The 19,370-nt window shown below is 33.7% G+C and overlaps 1 protein-coding gene across 7 annotated transcripts in view; it reads right to left on the bottom strand.

Moving 5' to 3' along the window:
* lrp4 (low density lipoprotein receptor-related protein 4) overlaps window positions 1-16,952 on the bottom strand; it is a 145,837-nt gene extending 128,885 nt beyond the window's left edge. For all 7 annotated transcript variants that reach the window (XR_015496536.1, XM_087262279.1, XM_087262280.1 and 4 more), the window contains exon 1: window positions 16,704-16,952. Coding sequence is in view for 4 of the 7 variants with exons in the window: in XM_087262279.1 (XP_087118405.1) it covers window positions 16,704-16,761 (58 nt within the window). In the remaining 3 variants the exon portion in view is untranslated. The remainder of the gene's footprint in view (window positions 1-16,703) is intronic.
* Window positions 16,953-19,370: the final 2,418 nt, after the last annotated feature.

Below are 19,370 nucleotides of genomic sequence, written 5' to 3'. Positions count from 1 at the left end.
ATTAGGAGATTACAAAGCAATAAGTAATGTGAAATAAAATAAATAATTTAAAATATTGAAATTAAATTAAAATTCATATTTGTAAAATTAAATAGATTTTAATTTAAAAAATAAATAAAAAGTAATGTAAAATAAAGTATATAAAATAAATTAAATTAATTAATTAAATTAAAAATAAAATTACAAAAAAATTAATTGTAAAATCAAAAGACTACACTAATAAAAAGTATTGTGAAAAAAAAAAAAAATATATATATATATATATATATATATATATATATATATATATATATATGTGTGTGTGTGTGTTAACAAATTAAACATTTAATTAAAACATTAAAATTAAATTAAATACAATTATATATAAAAAAAATATTTGCAAAATTAAAGGTTACATTTAAAATTAAGTTTCAAATAAAATTATCTAAAATAAATTTTAAAAACTAAATTACAGAATACACAGAAATCAGATATACACACAAAAATAAACAAAAAAGTAAAGTAATGTGAAATAAATATATATATATAAAATAAATTTTAATATTTTAATTGTCAATTAAAACTAAATCCAATTTAATAAAAATTAAATATATAAATATTAACTGTAAAATTTAAAGGTTACAATTAAATAAAATTAATGAGAAATAAAATAAATTATACAATAAATTTAAGTATTTAAATTATGTAAGTATAACAATTATTTTTAATTAAATACAATAAAATAACGTTAAATAAATATTAATACAATGAAAATATTTTGTGGAAAACTGGGTTAAAAAAAAGATTGAATTTATTTTAAAGGTTCTTTAATTAAAAGCCAAAGAAACAAGACAAACTGACACACACACACACACAGTTTGAAGCTGTTGTTCATGCTCTGTGTTTGATTGACAGGTGAGTGGGCCTTCAGCGCTGTCACCAGAACAGATGCGGAGCTGCAAAGCATATGCATGTGTTTTTCACTACCTCCAAATGTGCTTTCAGTACAACATTCTGCTTATTTTTGTCTTCTTTTACAATAGATGGAACTGAGAGTAATCTTAAAAACAGCTGTAAATGATGCAATTAAATCAGGGGCCAGACAGAGGGTGTTAAGTGCAGATTATTATTACTTGTTGAGATCTTAGAATTATTGTGAGTGATATTTTAATCATGGTTTTGTTACAGATATTCTTTTTTTTTTTGGTTTTGTTAACCACAAATATTTGCATTCCTCAAGCCAGATCCTTGAAAAACTCAATTATAACCTCTCATGAAATTAATTCTTGCATGTTGGGACCTCAATCTTTTCCATTCAACAACTTTTAAACTTAAAAAGTAAAAAAGTGACTTTTATGAACATTTGTAATAGTTTGCAGTGCTATATTGTCTGGGTTGGTGCTCCAAACACTTGTAATAAGCTGCCAGTAGATTCTCTGTTATTTTACAGACTTATTTCTCAGTATATTATTCATTGTACACTATATTATTCACTAAAATGTCAATAAAAGTCACTTTGTTAAACTGTAGAGTCAAATTTTCAACATCAAAAACGGACAAATCAGAGATCAACATCCCATAATGCAATTCACAACCATAAGTACAGAGAAAACGCTTGGATGCTGTTAATTAGCAGAGATATTTTTACAGTGTGCATGACCCTGATATGACCACAAAATATATCACTTACATCTGCTTTTGTGCTTCCTTTAACACACGCAGGATGTTTCTAACATTACTTTTTCAAAAGCAAGCATATATTAAGACCATAAAGCAGGAATTAGTGATTATATTGAAAAATAATGCAAATTATAAGAACTTCCTCCTTCCTTTAAATACTTTCATTGCTCCCTTTCAAAACCCACACATTCTGTTCCTCATCAAAAAACATTTAATCACAACCCACACAATCCAAGAGCAAAGAAACAATCTGAATATCAAACACCAGAGGCGAAGCTTTTCACAAACTCAAACAAGCCATACAGTAAAAATAAGAGCTGCTGATGCATTGATATTAAGATCTGTACACAACATTGCACCACATGCATTTATTCATGCATAACATTTCTGAAATGCACTGTAATCTACTGAATGACTAAACAATATTGGAAAAAGAACCACTACAACTTTTAAAGAAAACTGTGACTAGTATTGGGTCACCTGTGGACAAATGAGTACATTATTTTCAATTTAATTACATTTTTTAACATAACTGTTTGTGTTTGTACATATTTAACCTAACAATTACAACCCAGCATTTTTACGCCAACATTCACAAGGGGCGTCAGCGTCAACGCTTCCCATTCACTTTGAATGGGTGACGTCAGGTGTTGCCGAACTGCATTGTAGATCCGTCAGCGCCGCTTCAGAGGCGTTGCTCGCTGCAGAAGTTGGGACTAGCTCATCTTTTCAAGCGCAGACGGAAGCGTCAGCCAATCAGATCGCTGTATGCAAATACACCAGCTAGACATTGGCCTATTGCTGACTGAATTTTATTGGCTGATGCTGCTATGATGATCGCTTCAGCCCCAACCTCAGACACGCCTTCAGTCAAGCGTTGACGCTGAAGCCCGTGTGAATGGGACGTTAGACACTGAACTTTTTTTAGTTAGGTTCTACAAACATTTTCTAAATACCTCCTTGCTTATTGGGGAAAGGAAAAACAAACAGCAAAACTAGAGCGAGTCATAATTATCTGCGTACATCATAATCCACAGAAAAACTAAACAATCTTGTAAAAACCACTAAAACTTAAAAACAACTGAGATAAATTATCTGCCTGTGCACAGTTAACAATACAACCTAGCGGTTAGTCACCTTTGGACAAAAACCATTGGCAGCCATCCCAAGTCTCCCGCAAATGCATAGACACTCCTGGAAGCACTTTTTTCTTTATTTTATTTATTCAGGTTTTACAAACCTTTTCCAAATGCCTCATTTAATCAAGAGAGGAAAAAACAAACAGGCAGACAAGAGCGAGTCAAAAGCTGTTGTTTACATACATCACAATCCACTGAACGACTGAACAATATCGCAAAATGAACCACCACAACCTAAAACCGTGAAAGATAGACTTGATATTACAGCCCAGCGTTGAATCACATGTGGACAAACCCAACCATTGGATTACTTTCTGCAATTAAATTGAAAACAATCTGTTGGGTTTGTCCATGTTTGACCCAACATTGGTCTGACATGTTAAGGGCAGACTCTGCACTTTTTTCTAAGATTTCCCAAACCTTTTACAAACGCCTCCTCATTTATTGAGGAAAGGAAAAACAAACCGCCACAAAAGAGGGAGTCAAAAGCTTTTGTTTACATACATCATAATCCACTGAATTACTAAACTATTTTGTAAAATAAACCACCACAACTTAAAAAAAAAAAAAAAAAAAACGTATCTTTCTTTGCACACTTAATAATACAAATCAACCCAGAAACGTACGTCTGGAAATGTAGCACTGCGGACGTTTCTGGAGACCGCGAAATATGTCCCGGGAGGTATGTATTTGTGCAGTTTTTGTTTTCGCGAATCCACGAGAGGCCGCTGTGCGTGCTTTCACTTCTCGAACGCCTCGCTTGCGCTCACCGTTCTCGCCCGCGCTGTTCTCGCATAAAAAGCCGCCGGAGGCCAATCAGCCAAACCCAGCCACCCTCGTTCTTCTTCCCTAAACCCAAGCGACGATTTACCCGATTTTGACCGTGTTTTCAGATTTCACTGCATTCTCGCCTTGTAACTTGTTTGCTTTATTTTTTTGGTTATTTTTTGTCTTACCTGATTTCTGGAACCGCTCTTCCCCAGACTCGAACCCGGTCATTGCCGCGGGCAGCTCCTCCTCCTCTGGGCGTCCGCTCCGCCGATGTAACACGACGAGCTAACCGGACAAACTGGTTGCGGCGGGAAAGCCCTGCACACGTCAGCCGGCGAACGCGAAGAGGAGCGGCGTCACACCGCCCCGTAGCGTTCGCTTGAAAAAACGAAATGCAGCCATACGTACCTCCAGCCACGTAAATCGCGGTCTCCCGAAACGTCCGCGGGGCTACATTTTCAGAATGAGCTTGGGTTGAATACAATCTATCATTGAGTCAAACGTGGACAAAGCCAACCACTGAATTCATTTCTTTTAATTAAATTTCCCTCATTACACCCAATTTTAACAGTTGGATTAAACCTAACTGTCGAGTTTGTCCATGCTTGACCCAACATTGGCACTTTGGTCGGTCCCGACATTGGTTTGACATTTTTTAGCACAGAGTCACAGCACTTTTTTTGATTCAGGTTTTACAAACCTTTTCCAAATGCCTCCTCATTTAACTGAGGGAAGAAAAAACAAACAGGCACACTAGAGCGAGTCAAAAGCTATTGTTTGCATACATCCTATTCCGCTCGGCGGAGAGGCCGGCATGTTTAGACATTTTGTCCCGACACTAAAGGCCCACTTAAGTTCTCTGACTTCATTAGCAAGTGGAGCTTTTAACTTGCATACTGCTACTTAAAGCCTTGTGTTGTAGGACTATTACTATTAGAAAGCCATATTGTCTCTTTAATAGAGCCTGTTGCTGAGGCCTCTTGGATGGTTTAGCCAATGCAGACACAGCGGTGTGAATGTATTCCGGTGTGTGTGTGTGTGTGTGTTGGGGGTTGGAGAAGGGGTTTCAGGAAAAAAAAAAAAAAAAAAAGAGGGACCACAGAACGTGACATGGATGAGTGAAAGATTTCTAGGCCAAGGACACAGAAAGCCTTTGACAGAGAGAAAGAAAGACAGAGACAGCCTGGGAAAAAGAGTAGTGAGAGTTCATTAGACACAATGCGGCCAGTAAATAAAATTACTTACCGCTCGCTTCTATGGCCGGTCCAGATTCAGAATGGTTTCTTTAAACACTAGGAATGCCAGCTATTGTGAACGCACTCATGAATCCAGCAGATCGCCATTAAAAAGGGTCGTTGGCCATCATGGACACTAAACACCTCCTCTATGCACATACTGATGTGTTTTAAATGAAAATTTTAGGGAAGGGAGGAATGACCAAAATTATATTTTACGGTCATTTCATTTCACAGTAAAGATATATTGTTGACAATATGGTGACTTGACATGATAAGTTATTCCCAAAACTAGCAAAATAAATAAATAAAAAAAGGTTATAATAAATAAAATTATTACAGAAATGCAAATTACTACATTATTGCTTTCTTTTATTTGGACCTTGATAAATATAATAGTGATGCACAATACTGGATTTTGTTTATAATCTTAAAATTATCTTGTCTGTTTTTGAGAAGTGTTCATTTATAGATTTGAGATTTGTATTTCCCGCACGTTATTTATTTATTTACTTATTTATTAATGTTTGTTTTAATGCCATATCAGCAGCATTGGCTATATTCATGGCAGCTTTGGTAATAATTATTCAACATATCATTTACAATTATAACTGTTTCTTAATCACACGATAATAATAAAAAAAAACATTCATTCATTCATCTTCTGCCACTTTTTTCGGGGCTGGGTTACAGGGGCAGCAGTGTTAGGAGAGAACCCCAGACTTTCCTCGCCCCAGACACTTCCTCCAGTTCCTCCGGGAGGGATCCCGAGGCATTCCCAGGCCAGCCGAGAGACATAGTCCCTCCAGCAGGTCCTGGGTCTTCTTTCCTCGAAGCCTCCTCCCAGTGGGACATGCCTGGAACACCTCCCTAGGTAGGCGTCCAGGAGGCATCTGAAACAGATGCCCGAACCACCTCAGCTGACTTCTCTCAATGTGGAGGAGCAGCGGCTCTACTTCGAGCTCCTCCAAGGTGTCAGAGCTCCTCACCCTATCCATAAGAGTGCGCCCTGCCACCCTTTGAAGGAAACTTATTGCGGCCACTTGTATCTGAGATCTTGTCCTTTCGGTTATGACCCAAAGCTCCTGACCATAGGTGAGAGTAGGAACGTAGATTGACCAGTAAATCGAGAGCTTTGCCTTTCGGCTTAGCTCCTTCTTCACCACAACGGACCAGTACATCAACCCCATTACTGCTGCACCAATCTGCCTGTAGATCTCACATTCCATCCTTCCCTCACTCGTGAACAAAACCCCAAGATACTTAAACTCCTCCACCTGGGGTAAGGACTTTCCTCCAACCACATACAAAAATAAAACAATAGTAAAAATTTGATAACCAAACGATGAAAAAAAATTTGATCAACGATAAATATTCCTCTAAAATAGTGGTTCCCAACCCTTAGGCCAGGGACTGGTGCCGATCCATGGATCAATTGATACCAAGCCGCACAAGAAATCGTTAATTACTTCAGTTTTAACATTATTTATTATCGGAGTCTTTTAAAAATAAAAATTTATGAACCCTTTAAATATTAGTTACTGAAGAACTTCTGCCAGTAAGTTACTGTAGATTCCACAGGAAATTGTTCATTGTAATATTTTTATAAGTTAATATTTTCTAAGTTAAGTTTAGATCAATTTGAGCTTTACAGTCAATCTGCTACATGCGGAAAAAAAGTTGTACGTTCAAAAATATGTTAAATGTTGTTTTGTTCAGCAGAAACTTGCTTATTTTATTGTATGTTGTTCTGGTAAAAGCATTTGCAGTCACTTCAACGTGACTGATATTTTCTTTCTCTGAATGCAATAATGATTGATATTGTCTATAGCAAAATGTTTAATTGTACATTTTAAATAGCTCGAAAAAAAGTATTTAAATTAACCTCTCAATCCGATTATGCTGAAAATGGCTGGTTCATTGGAGAATCTCTAGCTAAAAACAAACAAAAATCAAAGTGTAAAAATTAAGTGAGCAGACAGAAAGTAGATGCTCTTTAGTGGCTATTCAAACGCATCTGGTTTGACCACAAGAGCATGGATTGACAGTATAAAAGAAATCTGGTCAATTGTGATTAATATTAGCTCTTAGTGTTCAACATACATATACATATATATATATATATATATATATATATATATATATATATATATATATATATATATATATATATATACACATATATATATATATATATATATATATATATATATATATATATACATATATATATATATACATATATATATATACATATACATATATATATATATACATATACACATATATATATATATATACATATACACATATATATATATATACATATACACATATATATATATATATACACATATACACATATATATATATACATATACACATATATATATATATATATATATATACATATACACACACATATATATATATATATACACATATACACATATATATATATATATATATATATATATATATATATATATATATATATATATATATACATATACACATATATATATATATATACATATACATATACACACATATATATATACATATACACATATATATATATATATATATATATATACACATATATATATATATATATATATATATATACACATATATATATATATATATATATATATATACACACATATATATATATATATATATATATATATATATATATATGTATATATATATATATATACATATATATATATATACAGTTGAAGTCAGAATTATTAGCCCCCCTGAATTATTAGCGCTGCTGTTTATTTTTTTCCCCAATTTCTGTTTAATGGAGGGCAGATTGTTTCAGCACATTTCTAAGCATAATAGTTTTAAAAACCTATTTCTAATAACTGATTTATTTTATCTTTGTCATGATGACAGTAAATAATATTTTACTTGATATTTTTAAGACACTTCTATACAGCTTAAAGTGACATTTAAAGGCTTAACTAGGTTAATAAGGTGAACTAGGCAGGTTAGGGTAATTAGGTAAGTTATTGTATAACGATGGTTTGTTCTGTAGACTCTCGGAAAAAAAACTAGCTTAAAGGGGCTAATAATTTTGTCCCAAAAATACTTTTTAAAAAATTCTAAACTGCTTTTATTCTAGCCAAAATAAAACAAATAAGACTTTTTCTAGAAGAAAAAATATTATCAGACACACTGTGAAAATTTCCTTGCTCTGTCAAACTTCATTTGGGAAATATTTAAAAAAGAAGAAAAAAATAAAAACAGGGCTAATAATTCTGACTTCAACTGTATATATATACATATATATATATATATATATATACACACATATATATATATATATATATATATATATATATATATATATATATATATATATATATATATATATATATATATATATATATATATATATAAATAAAAGCATCATGATTCTTACATGTTACCAGTTGTAAACACTGACCCCGAGTAAAATTATACATGCATGGTTCATCTTTACCATGCTTTACAGTACTGAATTTCTACCGAGCGCAGATACTGTATAAGCACTACAGAACAAAATAAAACCATCTATTCACAGGACAAAACTATTCACAATCAGCAAATCCACGTTTAGACACAGAACTGTGCTAGCTGAGAGAAACCAGGTGTCAGCAGGGTCTAAAATTATTATTATGGTCCACTTTAACCCACATTCAGAGGTGGTCAAAGATTCATTGTGCTTATAGTGTAAACACCCAGGCACTCAAACAGTAAAGTACTGCCCACACCTGTAAAAATCAACCAATGCACCTAAAACAGGGCTTTTCTCTAAACAGACATCACACACACACACACACACACACACAATAGCATATGCAAAACTACCATATCCAAACTTTTTTGGTACGCCGAATATAAACAATGACACAGATCATGTAGAGTTCAGACGGCGCAGGTGCTCTACACAAGTCATTATCCTGTGCGAAATTTCATTTGTTCCTTCAACACACAATTCCTTCATGTTGTCCCAACAAATATACAACTTAATTCAATATTTTTTTTTACTAATTTAAGTAAATTGAACATAAAACTATTAAGTTAAGAATTGTGTGATTTCAATTTTTTTAAATAAGCAGCTTGAACAAGCAGCAAAAGTAATTTTATATTGTATGTGATGGACGGTGGACTGTTTTTGTTTACTTTCTGTACACATTAGCATATAGGTGCTCAGTAAAAACAACACAGGGCTCATTGTTAATTTGTATCAGCCTACATCTTTTTGTGAAACTGCAAAAAACGTACTTCAAAATGCATTTGACTGCTTTACATAGGTAAAATGAGCAGTAGGGGGCATTATGACAACATTTACCTTTGTTTCTTTCCACACTAATGATATATATAGGAATATACTGTCATCAAATGAAAGGATTATTTTTGTAGTTTGTTGCACAGCACCGAACTAATACTACAAAACTTAATGTCTATGATTTCTAATATGTCTAATGTGTTCTATTGTGCTTGCGCCACCTAGCTATCTCAATATTGACAACTTTTCTGGTGTGGTCAGTTTGCTTAGGAGCTCACCTTGTACAATGTTGTGCTTTTTGTTGCACAGCGATTTGGTTCAAACTGAAGCACGCTTTCATAAAAGAGATAAAATCAAGGTGAAACTATGTAGTTGAGGCACATTTTTCTCTTATGTTTGCTTCTGAAAACTTTCTTTGGTTGGATTTAGGTTGGTGGTTCGCTAACTGATTTGTACGATAAGTGTTGTCTTCTCCTGGACATGTACAAAAAGAACCTGCTTCTAAAACATAAAAATAAATGTACCCTATGTAATGAATTTCAGAATCGAAAAAGTGTAAAAAGTTATTTAATATTCTGCAATAATTTGTTTTATCTTTGTCATGTGCCCTTAATTATTTTTTATTTTTCTATATATATTTTTTCTTCTTCTTTTCTCTGTCCTGTTCCCTTTAATTAGTTTTACATATATTATATTTTGTTCTAAAATTGTTACAATTCACCTTTTTCAAAAAGTAACATTTCTATTGATTGTACCATATTTCTTTCAGTTTTGTATCTGTATTTGTCGTAATGTATTGTTATTATTGCAATAAAAAATAAAAGTAAAAATAAAGTGTATAAAACACCCTCTAGTGGATTTTTATATCTGAAACGTTCTACAAAACATACTCGAAACAATGTATTTTGACAATGTATCACACAAAATTAAAATAAAAAACCACAAATTTCCAACAAGCCAAAGTTTTTTGGGTCAATAAATGTCTAGCAATCCATAAACTGCAGGACTGTGTTGAATGCTAAAGCTATTGAAGAATAGTTAAAGCACTTGAAGGGTCAAACACTATATCAAAAGGCACATACTGATAAGTATTCACATAAATGCACTTAATTACGACTAAAGTCAAATACAAACAGAAGTAAGCACAGAAGTGTAAATGCACGGCTATGCGTATTGCATGCGCCGTGGGTCACGCCGATCACTCGACTCAGAAGTAAACCAGGCTTCAGAGTGAATGCAGCCTAAAAGCCATGCTAATGTTTGCATCATTAATATTAAATCAAACAAAAATCACTCACTGCGTTGACTGAATACCCTTTGTAGCATTAATAAAAACATATATATTTAATTATTTATTGTGTCTACATTTGATTTTGCAGTTTAAGCACTTCTTGCTTAAATTATCCACTGTACCTCTGCAAACATTTGTAGTATAATTGCTTGTAATTTGCGACAAAAAAAGCCATTACATAAATAAAAAATTACCTCATCATACAATAAGGCAAGTGATGGCATTTCTGATGTCACTGATATTCAATTACACATCCTTTATTTTTTTTATCCTTGTATATTATCAGATTATCCACATGTTCCACGTTTAAAAAAATAATGCATTTACCAAACAATCGGCTTGCTATATTTTCTCCAAAGATTATCACACATGTACTGAATCATAATTAATACACAAGACAATAATGTTCACAAGACTAAAAAACGCTACTTGATGCTTCTTCTTTGGCCATTTTTGACAACATGTCTCCCAAGGCAATTAAACGTGTATATATGCATCTTATGAGCAGTTGAATGGGATCGTGACATTAGAGCTGATGCCCTGGGGGACTGTGAGAAACTTAAGACATTGCAACACATTTTCACACACTTTATAAAAAGCTTACGCATGTGAGCAGGACATTGATAGAGCTACAAGGATGCCAGTGACTAAAAGCAGCAAACATTCAGGAAGCTTCGGATTAAGAAACTGGGGTTCACCATCTCTGAACAACTAGAATGAACAATTATACAGCTTTCATACATGGTTCGTCTTTGGTTTTAATTTTAATCAGTCTTCCAGGATTCTGCGAGCCCAATAGTTCTTAAGATGAAAGATATATGTATACAGTTGAAGTCAGAATTATTAGCCCCCCTTTTAATTTTTCTTTTCTTTTTTAAATATTTCCCAAATGATGTTTAACAGAGCAAGGAAATTTTCACAGTATGTCTGATAATATTTTTTCTTCTGGAGAAAATCATATTTGTTTTATTTTGGCAAGAATAAAAGCAGTTTTTAATTTTTAAAGAGCCATTTTAGGTCAATTATTGGCCCCTTTTAGCTATATTCTTTTTGATAGTCTACAGAACAAACCATCATTATACAATAACTTGCCTAATTACCCTAACCTGCCTAGTTAACCTAATTAACCTAGTTAAGCCTTTAAATGTCTCTTTGAGCTGTATAGAAGTGTCTTGAAATATATCTAGTTTAATATTATTTACTGTCATCATAGCAAAGATAAAATAAATCAGTTATTAGAGATGAGTAAAAACACAATAATTGAAGCAAATAATGACATAAGTTTTAATGAAAGCCTTCACAGAGTCTGTCATGGGCCTTGAATATAAAGCAAAAGGTCTGATTAATGGTGAAATTGTGAATCCAGCGGGATACAGCAACAAGTTTTAAAGTTGCACACATTGTGGATTGTGATTTATGTGTTGTTTGCTTTGAGCAATGGTGCGATAATCTTCATATTTGTTTCCTAAGTAATCTGAAATTAGACTCATTAGGCAAATCAATTCCAGTACAGCCTATGTAGGTCAAAGACGGAACGGGGATTTCAGGCATCAAACAATTAAGTGTACTACAGCTATTTTTAACATTGCATTGTGTCCTCTCTAATAAAAAAGAAATATATACTGATTTTAACACCTTTTCACAGTGATTTACAGAAAACTAAAATGTAAAGTAGTGTAAATAGCAAAAGCAGGCATGTTTACACTAGGAATCATTTAATGACATTGATGACAACTCCACTGCCCTTCAAACTACAAGGGTGAACGCATTTCGTCACCTTGGGATTATAAAGTTCTCTCTGCCTTCTAAATGATTTTGATTAATGGAGCTTCAAAGTTTTTGCATTCCATAGCAAACAATATGTGTGTAACATTTGTTTTAAATAAAAAGTCTAAAAATGTAAACAACCTATGAAAGAACATCCCATAATGTAAGTAAGTTGTCATTTAATAAGAATGTCAATAACTCAATTTTGACAAAAAAGTCAGATAGAACCTTATAAATCTAAGGTGATGATTTGTCAAAGCGAGTTTAAAAATATAAAGCAGAATCAAATTCAGCATGATCACATATTCCTGTATAGATTTGTGCAGGTCATAACATACAATTTAAAGAATTTATCCAATATTGTAACGTTTTTATTCATGCACATTTGCCCATTTTCACATGTATTGGGTGCATTAAAGAAGACACTTTACTTAAATTCATTATAAATTGTGTGTAAAAAAATTGTGAAAATAGCATGTGTTTAACACATGTAGGGGTCAACAATTCAAGTTTTGCAAAGACAAACAACATTTAAAGAAAAGCCAAATATTCTCCATGACAAATCTTCACAAAAACCCTTACTTAAAAAAGTTCAGATATGCCTCTAAACCAGAGATGCCCAAAGTAGGGCCCGCAGGCCAAAGTTGGCCAATTGTAACCTTTGATTTGGCCCACTATTAGGGCTGGGTGATGTCGACCAATTAAGCAACGTGCAATGTCTAATGTAAAACATTGCGATGGACGATGGCATGGGCGGTGGTGAATTAATTATTTATGAAAAAATTATTATTTGTAGCCTACCATTTCAACTACCTGACCTGCATGGTCTTTGTTTTACCCATAACTAGGGCCAGACAGAATCTGCGGATGTTTTTTGTTATTTCTGCAGAGAAATTTGGTAAAAGTCTGCGGATTTCTGCAGAAATATTTTGGGAGTATCATAACTTAAACTTAACATAACTTAACCCTAACCCTAACTTTAATATATGAAATAAAAAAATTATATTTTTTTAAACTTTTATTTAATGTTTAAAATGCAAATCCAATTAGATTCACTTTATTTGGTAAATAAAGCAAGTTTGTTATGAATTATATATAGTAAAAGACAGAAAATAATACTGTACAAACTGCATTGCACTTAAATCAGATTAATATTTTCACATTAGTCAATAATATTACTGAAATTAATAATAATAAAAAATGAAAAAATATAGATTTACACACATTTACTCAAGTAAATAAACAGAATTAATGATGGGCAAAAAATCTGTCGAAATCTGCGGAAAAATCTGTGGAATTCTGCATGTGCAGATTGCGGGTGGGCCTACCCATAACCAAATCATAAATAAATAATCAAACCTTAGGTTAAAAAACGTGTCAGTTATATTTACTTAAAAAAATTAACCCAACATTGGATTTGTCCATCCATTTAAAACAACCAAGTATTATTTTACAGTGCATCTCAGTATGATTACACAATGCACACTATAAGCCATGGGCCATGGGCTAACAAAGTAACATATATACACACTTAATACAAAATATTGGCTAGTTTTGACCCAATGTTTGGGTCAAATCTGGACAAAACTAACCTAAAATTGGATTTGTCCATATTTGATTCATCCAGTTAAAACAACCCAGCATTATTCTAGAGTGCATCTCAGTATGATTGGACAATGCACACTATAAGGCATGGCTAACACACTCAGTACTAAATGTTGGCTGGTTTTAACCTAATGTTGGGTCAACTATGGACAAACCCATCGTTTGGTTAAAAAGTGTAATTTATATTTACTCAAAAAAAAAATTAAGCCAACACATTGAGGTACTGTTGGTTTTATATTCGCACATTCATTCAGTGACTACTTGTGACACTCTCCCTATATTGTTTACTATGGTACTTTATATATTCAGTCTGAAACCACATGCAAGTATGACTTAAAAACAACATTAGCACTGTTTATTTGACTGTGAACAATGCTGTACTTTAATAGTCTTTTGCTGCTAATATAATATCATAATTTAAAATTTGCATTTAATATTTTTGTATTATTAAGGAGAAAGTCCAAATGTGTGAATATAAAACCAACTTCACCTCAATATTTAGATTGATGTACAGTTGGTTTTATATTGGCACATTCGTTCACTGACTACTTGTGAGACGCTGCCTATAGCGTTTACTAGTGTACTTTGAATATTCGCTCTGCAATCACATGCAAGTATGACTTGAAAGCTACATTAGCACTATTTATTTGACTATGAACAATGCTGTACTTTGATGGTCATTAACTAGAATCTTTTTGTGAAATGATTTAGGAGAAAGTCCATATGTGTGAATATAAAACAACTCCACCTCAATATTGAGAGTGAGGTATTGTATTCACACATTCCTTCAGTGTCTACTATTGCTTACTATGGTACTTTGAATAATAGAGGTAATGTTGGTTTTATATTTGCACATTCGTTCATTTAGCAGTCTCTGTATTGTTTACCATGATACTTTGAAAATTCGATCGGAATTAGTATGCAAGTATGACTTTTAAACAACAGTACCTCCAGGCCCGGATTGGCTAATCGGGAGGACCGGGAGAATTCCCGGTGGGCCGGTCCGTTTTTTGGCCGCGAGGGCCGGTGTCCCTAGCTGCAGAATCTGTTGCTCTCAGCAGTCACACTTTTCAAATTTATTTACTTGACCACAGCCTTTTTATTCATTATTTTACCGCAACTCTTCTCTTTTCATCTATTTGATGTGCTCCAGCGGTTAGCACGTTAGAACAAGACGCTGCGGACCCAGGTTCAATCCTCGTTAGAGTAACTTATTGTTTTCATTTTTATTGTTAAGACATATAATACTGTTGGGTTGTTGAACATTTGAAGTTCTAAAGCAGCTGTTTTCTCAAAAAAAGACGTGATAGTGTCATTAGAAACTGATTTGGAAATGACCTTATTTTAATATAGTCAGTCGTGAACTGAGGTGGGCCGGTCTGAGGCTTGAAACTCCAGGGCTGAAAAGGAGTCCCACTCCGGCCCTGAGTACCTCCATCTAACAATGTTGTACTTTGATAGTCATTTGCTACTAATATGATTTTCTTATTTACAATTTTTTAAAGAATACTTTTCTGAAATGATTTTATTAAGGAGAATGTCTGAATATCCAAAACCAACTTTACCTCTATCTTTGAATTCTCGGTCTGAAATCACATGCAAGTATGACTTGATTTGATATCCTTACAAACAACATTAGCACTGTTTATTTGACTTCATTATACACTTCAATAGTCATTTGCTGCTAATATGATTGCATTATTTAGAATTTGCAAATATTATTTTTGTGAAATTCTATTATTAAGGAAAAAGTCCAAATGTGTGACTTACCAGGTTTACCTGTTAAGGTGAAGTTGGTTTTATATTCAGACCCCCATTCAGACGTTCTCCTTAATAATATCATTTCAGAAAAGTATTAATTGCAAACTCCAAATAGTGTAATTATATTTGCAGTAAATGAATATCAAAGTACAGCATCGTTCAGTCAATTACAAAGTCCTAATGTTGCTTTCAAGTCATATTTACATGTGATTGCAGACCCTATATTCACATTAGCGTGGTAGATAATAGGGAATGTATAATGAGGAAATGTGCGAATATAAAACCAACTTTACCTCAATAGTTTACCTCAATACCCAACATTGGGTTTGTCCACACTTGACCTAATGTTAGGTTAAAACAACCCCTTCATTTTTTAGAGTGTATGATTAGAAAGCGTGTTTACGCTGCCTATAAGGCACGGCTAACACAGATACATATAATTAAACGCGGTGTTATGTAAGATGTGGAAGTGTTTGGAAAGCATACAATGAATATTGAACATTTACGCACGTTTTTCGCAATCGATCCAAGACTCTTTTGTTTCCTTATATACCAGGGAAGACATCTAGCTGACATTGGCAGCCCTATCGATCCATCATGCGACATTTGCACCGATGCAACAATGATTTTATCCGCGTAATTCAGTGCATTTCTTTTTTTAAGGCCGAAAGTGCACTTTGAAGTCGCCACATTCCTGCCCGCGTGCAGCGGCTGTTCCAACATGTTGCGAATACACTGACTTACAAACAAGTGGCGATTATGTCTTTTTAATAACACTTCTTCTCGAAACACTGCCTACTTTAAAAGCTATCCTCCTCAGACGTTCACGTTTAAGGTGAACCACAGACAGTACCAACTACTACTAAACAGCTAATAATCGATGGCATTTCTCCAGATCGGAGACACTGGGCTATTTATACACACACTCAACAGCAATACTACCACTTTAAAATCTCAAGGCAAAATCTATACATGATAAAAATCGCGCATTTCTGCGTAACGCGATTTTTTTGTTTTGTTTTGTTTGCGTAAGTGAACTCTTTGAAGATCATGCGCTTCAATTCTGCTCGCTCACACACACACACACACATACACGCACTGCTTTGAGCGCTATTTCCATTCAGTGTTTACATGTGTTCTCAAAGCTAAAGCCATGGAATAAACCAATAAACCTCCAAAATCACACCTACCTTTGGCGAGGAGCGTGAAAGTTAAAAGGCTGCCACAAAGCACCGCAGCGAGCCTCATCGTGAAGAATCCTCTTTCGCGAATGTTTCTCTGAAGTATCGAGCGACTCAATTACATTAATAACTCTTTCAAAACCATCGTTCAAGCCCCTGTCTGAGATCCCGCTCGGTTGCGGGCTGAGCTCAAGTACGGACAACTCCAGCGAGAGCCTCGAAATGTTGCTCTCAGTCCGTCTCTGCTTCTGCTGGAATGATCAAAAGGTGCATTGGATTGTACCATGTGTGTTTCGGGGGTAGTTCCTATTCCAGTCCAGCAGATCTAGAGGGAAACCGGGGGCACGGATCATCACAAAATCGCCATTCCCGAGAGACAGACTTTCCTAACTTCGCTTTCGAGGATTTGTTTGCTCTGGAAGCGCGAGTTCTCCGTCACACTCCTTTCAGGAGGGTTTTAATTGTCCACGCCTCGCCGCGAAAACTTTGAAGTTCTTTGAAGATTCCCTTCTCGAACGCGAGACCGATCAGCGGCCCTTTAGAACACAAAGTGAGGCGACCCGAGTCATGTAAAGGACGTCAGTGGACTGTATTTAGCTCCACTGACGACTTTAACTTTATACAACTTAGTTACCTCTGCTGTAAACTGCATTTGCAATCACTGCATTTGATAAATAACAATTAAAGAATAGCCTACACTGTAAAAAAATGATGAGTTTTATGAAGGTGGATTTATATCCACGCATTCGAAATTTCTCCTTCATAATATAATCGCAGAAAATTATTCTTTGGAATAAATAATGAAATCAAATTAGCAGCAAATGCCTATCAAAGTGTAACATCAGTCAATTTAATAGTGCTAATGTTGTTTTGAAGTACATTGTTTTTGTATTGTATTGAAAGCCAATGACTTAAAAGGTTAATTTGATTCAACTTAAAAATGTAAAGTAACCATGTATGCAACAAAATCTGTGATGATATGTGGTCACTTCAGTGATTTAGTTTAGTCTTTTCCCATTTATTTATGCCTTTTGAATTGCATTATGAGACTTTGATCTTTCCTCCAACCACTTTGGTTAATGAAAAGTTTGAAAAAGTGACTTTTTATTGAGATTTTTATTCATTCTTATACAATACATAAATTAAAACTACTAAAATAGCCACTTTGTTATGGTTAAACTTGGTCAAACTACATTTTCAACACTAAAATACACCAGAGCAATATCCCATAATGCAAATCATAATCATAAATAACCCTGTTAATCATGATGAAGTATTTTGAACCGTGTATCTAAATGCTCTCATACATAGTTGTTTCTACATCACTGTTTGTAATGAAATCATATTTGACCTCAGATTGCCCTTGTAAAAAAAAAGGACTTTAACTTAAATAATAACATTTAGGCTATCAATAATAATATTCATTGTCTGATTAATGTTTAACTCCTACATTAATAAGCAGACATTTAGTTTGTTGTTTTGAACACTTACGTCAGATTTTAGTGCAACTATGAATTTCGTAACTCTTATTTTGAAATACTGATTATAGCATTTATTATAAACTTGTATGTCAATGTTTATGCCATGTTGACACACAGAAACAAAGCAATAACAAACTAATCATGCATTAATAATCAAATAAATGTATAAGAACATCGGTTTAAAAGTTCCCCAATTTTATTTTTGACTTAACCGCAGGTTTTTTCATCAACACATCAGCATGCCTGAGCCTAATTTATTTCAGTGTAATGCTAACTGAAAGTAATATAACACAACTACATATACACATACTGCAAAAATCAGAAGACAGAAAAGATATAGCAGTAAACTCAGTCTACTTCCCTATTAGTATTATTTAACATATCTCTATGAAGTGTCATTTATAAACCTCAATATTAGGGCAAGTGTTTTTTAACTCCTCAAAATTAGTGTTAGAATTAATTTTAGTTTCTTTCTCAGTGCTCTTCAATGGTTAGATGTCCTTTATACAGTAGATTTGAACAATACTTGACAACAAAGTTAAGATCTAATCTTTAAACCAGGCTCGTTTTTAAGGTTAACCAAAATGAAAGGCTGATCAAGTGTCAGATTCCCTCAGGTCTTACATAACTGTGACACACACAGTGCAATACGTCATACAACAGTTTCTCATACACATTAAAGTGTTCATTAATTCATTTTCTTTCAGCTTAGTCCCTTATATAATCAAGAGTCGCCACAGTGGAATGAACCGCCAACTATTCCGGCATATGTTTTATGCAGCCGATGCAACTCCAGCAACAAGCCAGTACTTGGAATCTCCCATACACTCTCTCATTCACACCCATACACAACACACAATTTAGCTTACCCAATTCCCCTATAGTGCATGTGTTTGCACCGCGGAGCACCCGGAGGAAACCCACGCCAACACGGAGAGAACATGCAAACTCCAAATACCAACTGACAGCACTAAAAATGTGTTCAAGTGACATTTAAATTTTTTAAATTACTTAATGAACAATTAAAACTACTCAATACAGTAATTTGCATGGCTGTCTGGAATACTGAATTCTGATTGGTGCTCTATACAGTATGATATATGTAAGCTATAGTATATGTCTATGTTATTTTAATATCATTGAGACACGATTGTTTTCTAATTGTATTTTTTGTAATAGGTTTTACACATGTTTA

Source organism: Danio rerio, chromosome 7, assembly GCF_052040795.2.
Source record: "Danio rerio strain M-AB ecotype USA chromosome 7, GRCz13ab, whole genome shotgun sequence".
Classification (NCBI taxonomy): Eukaryota; Metazoa; Chordata; class Actinopteri; order Cypriniformes; family Danionidae; genus Danio; species Danio rerio.
The sequence above is the reverse complement of the archived record's forward strand: the minus strand, read 5'-3'. Positions and strand labels throughout refer to the sequence as shown.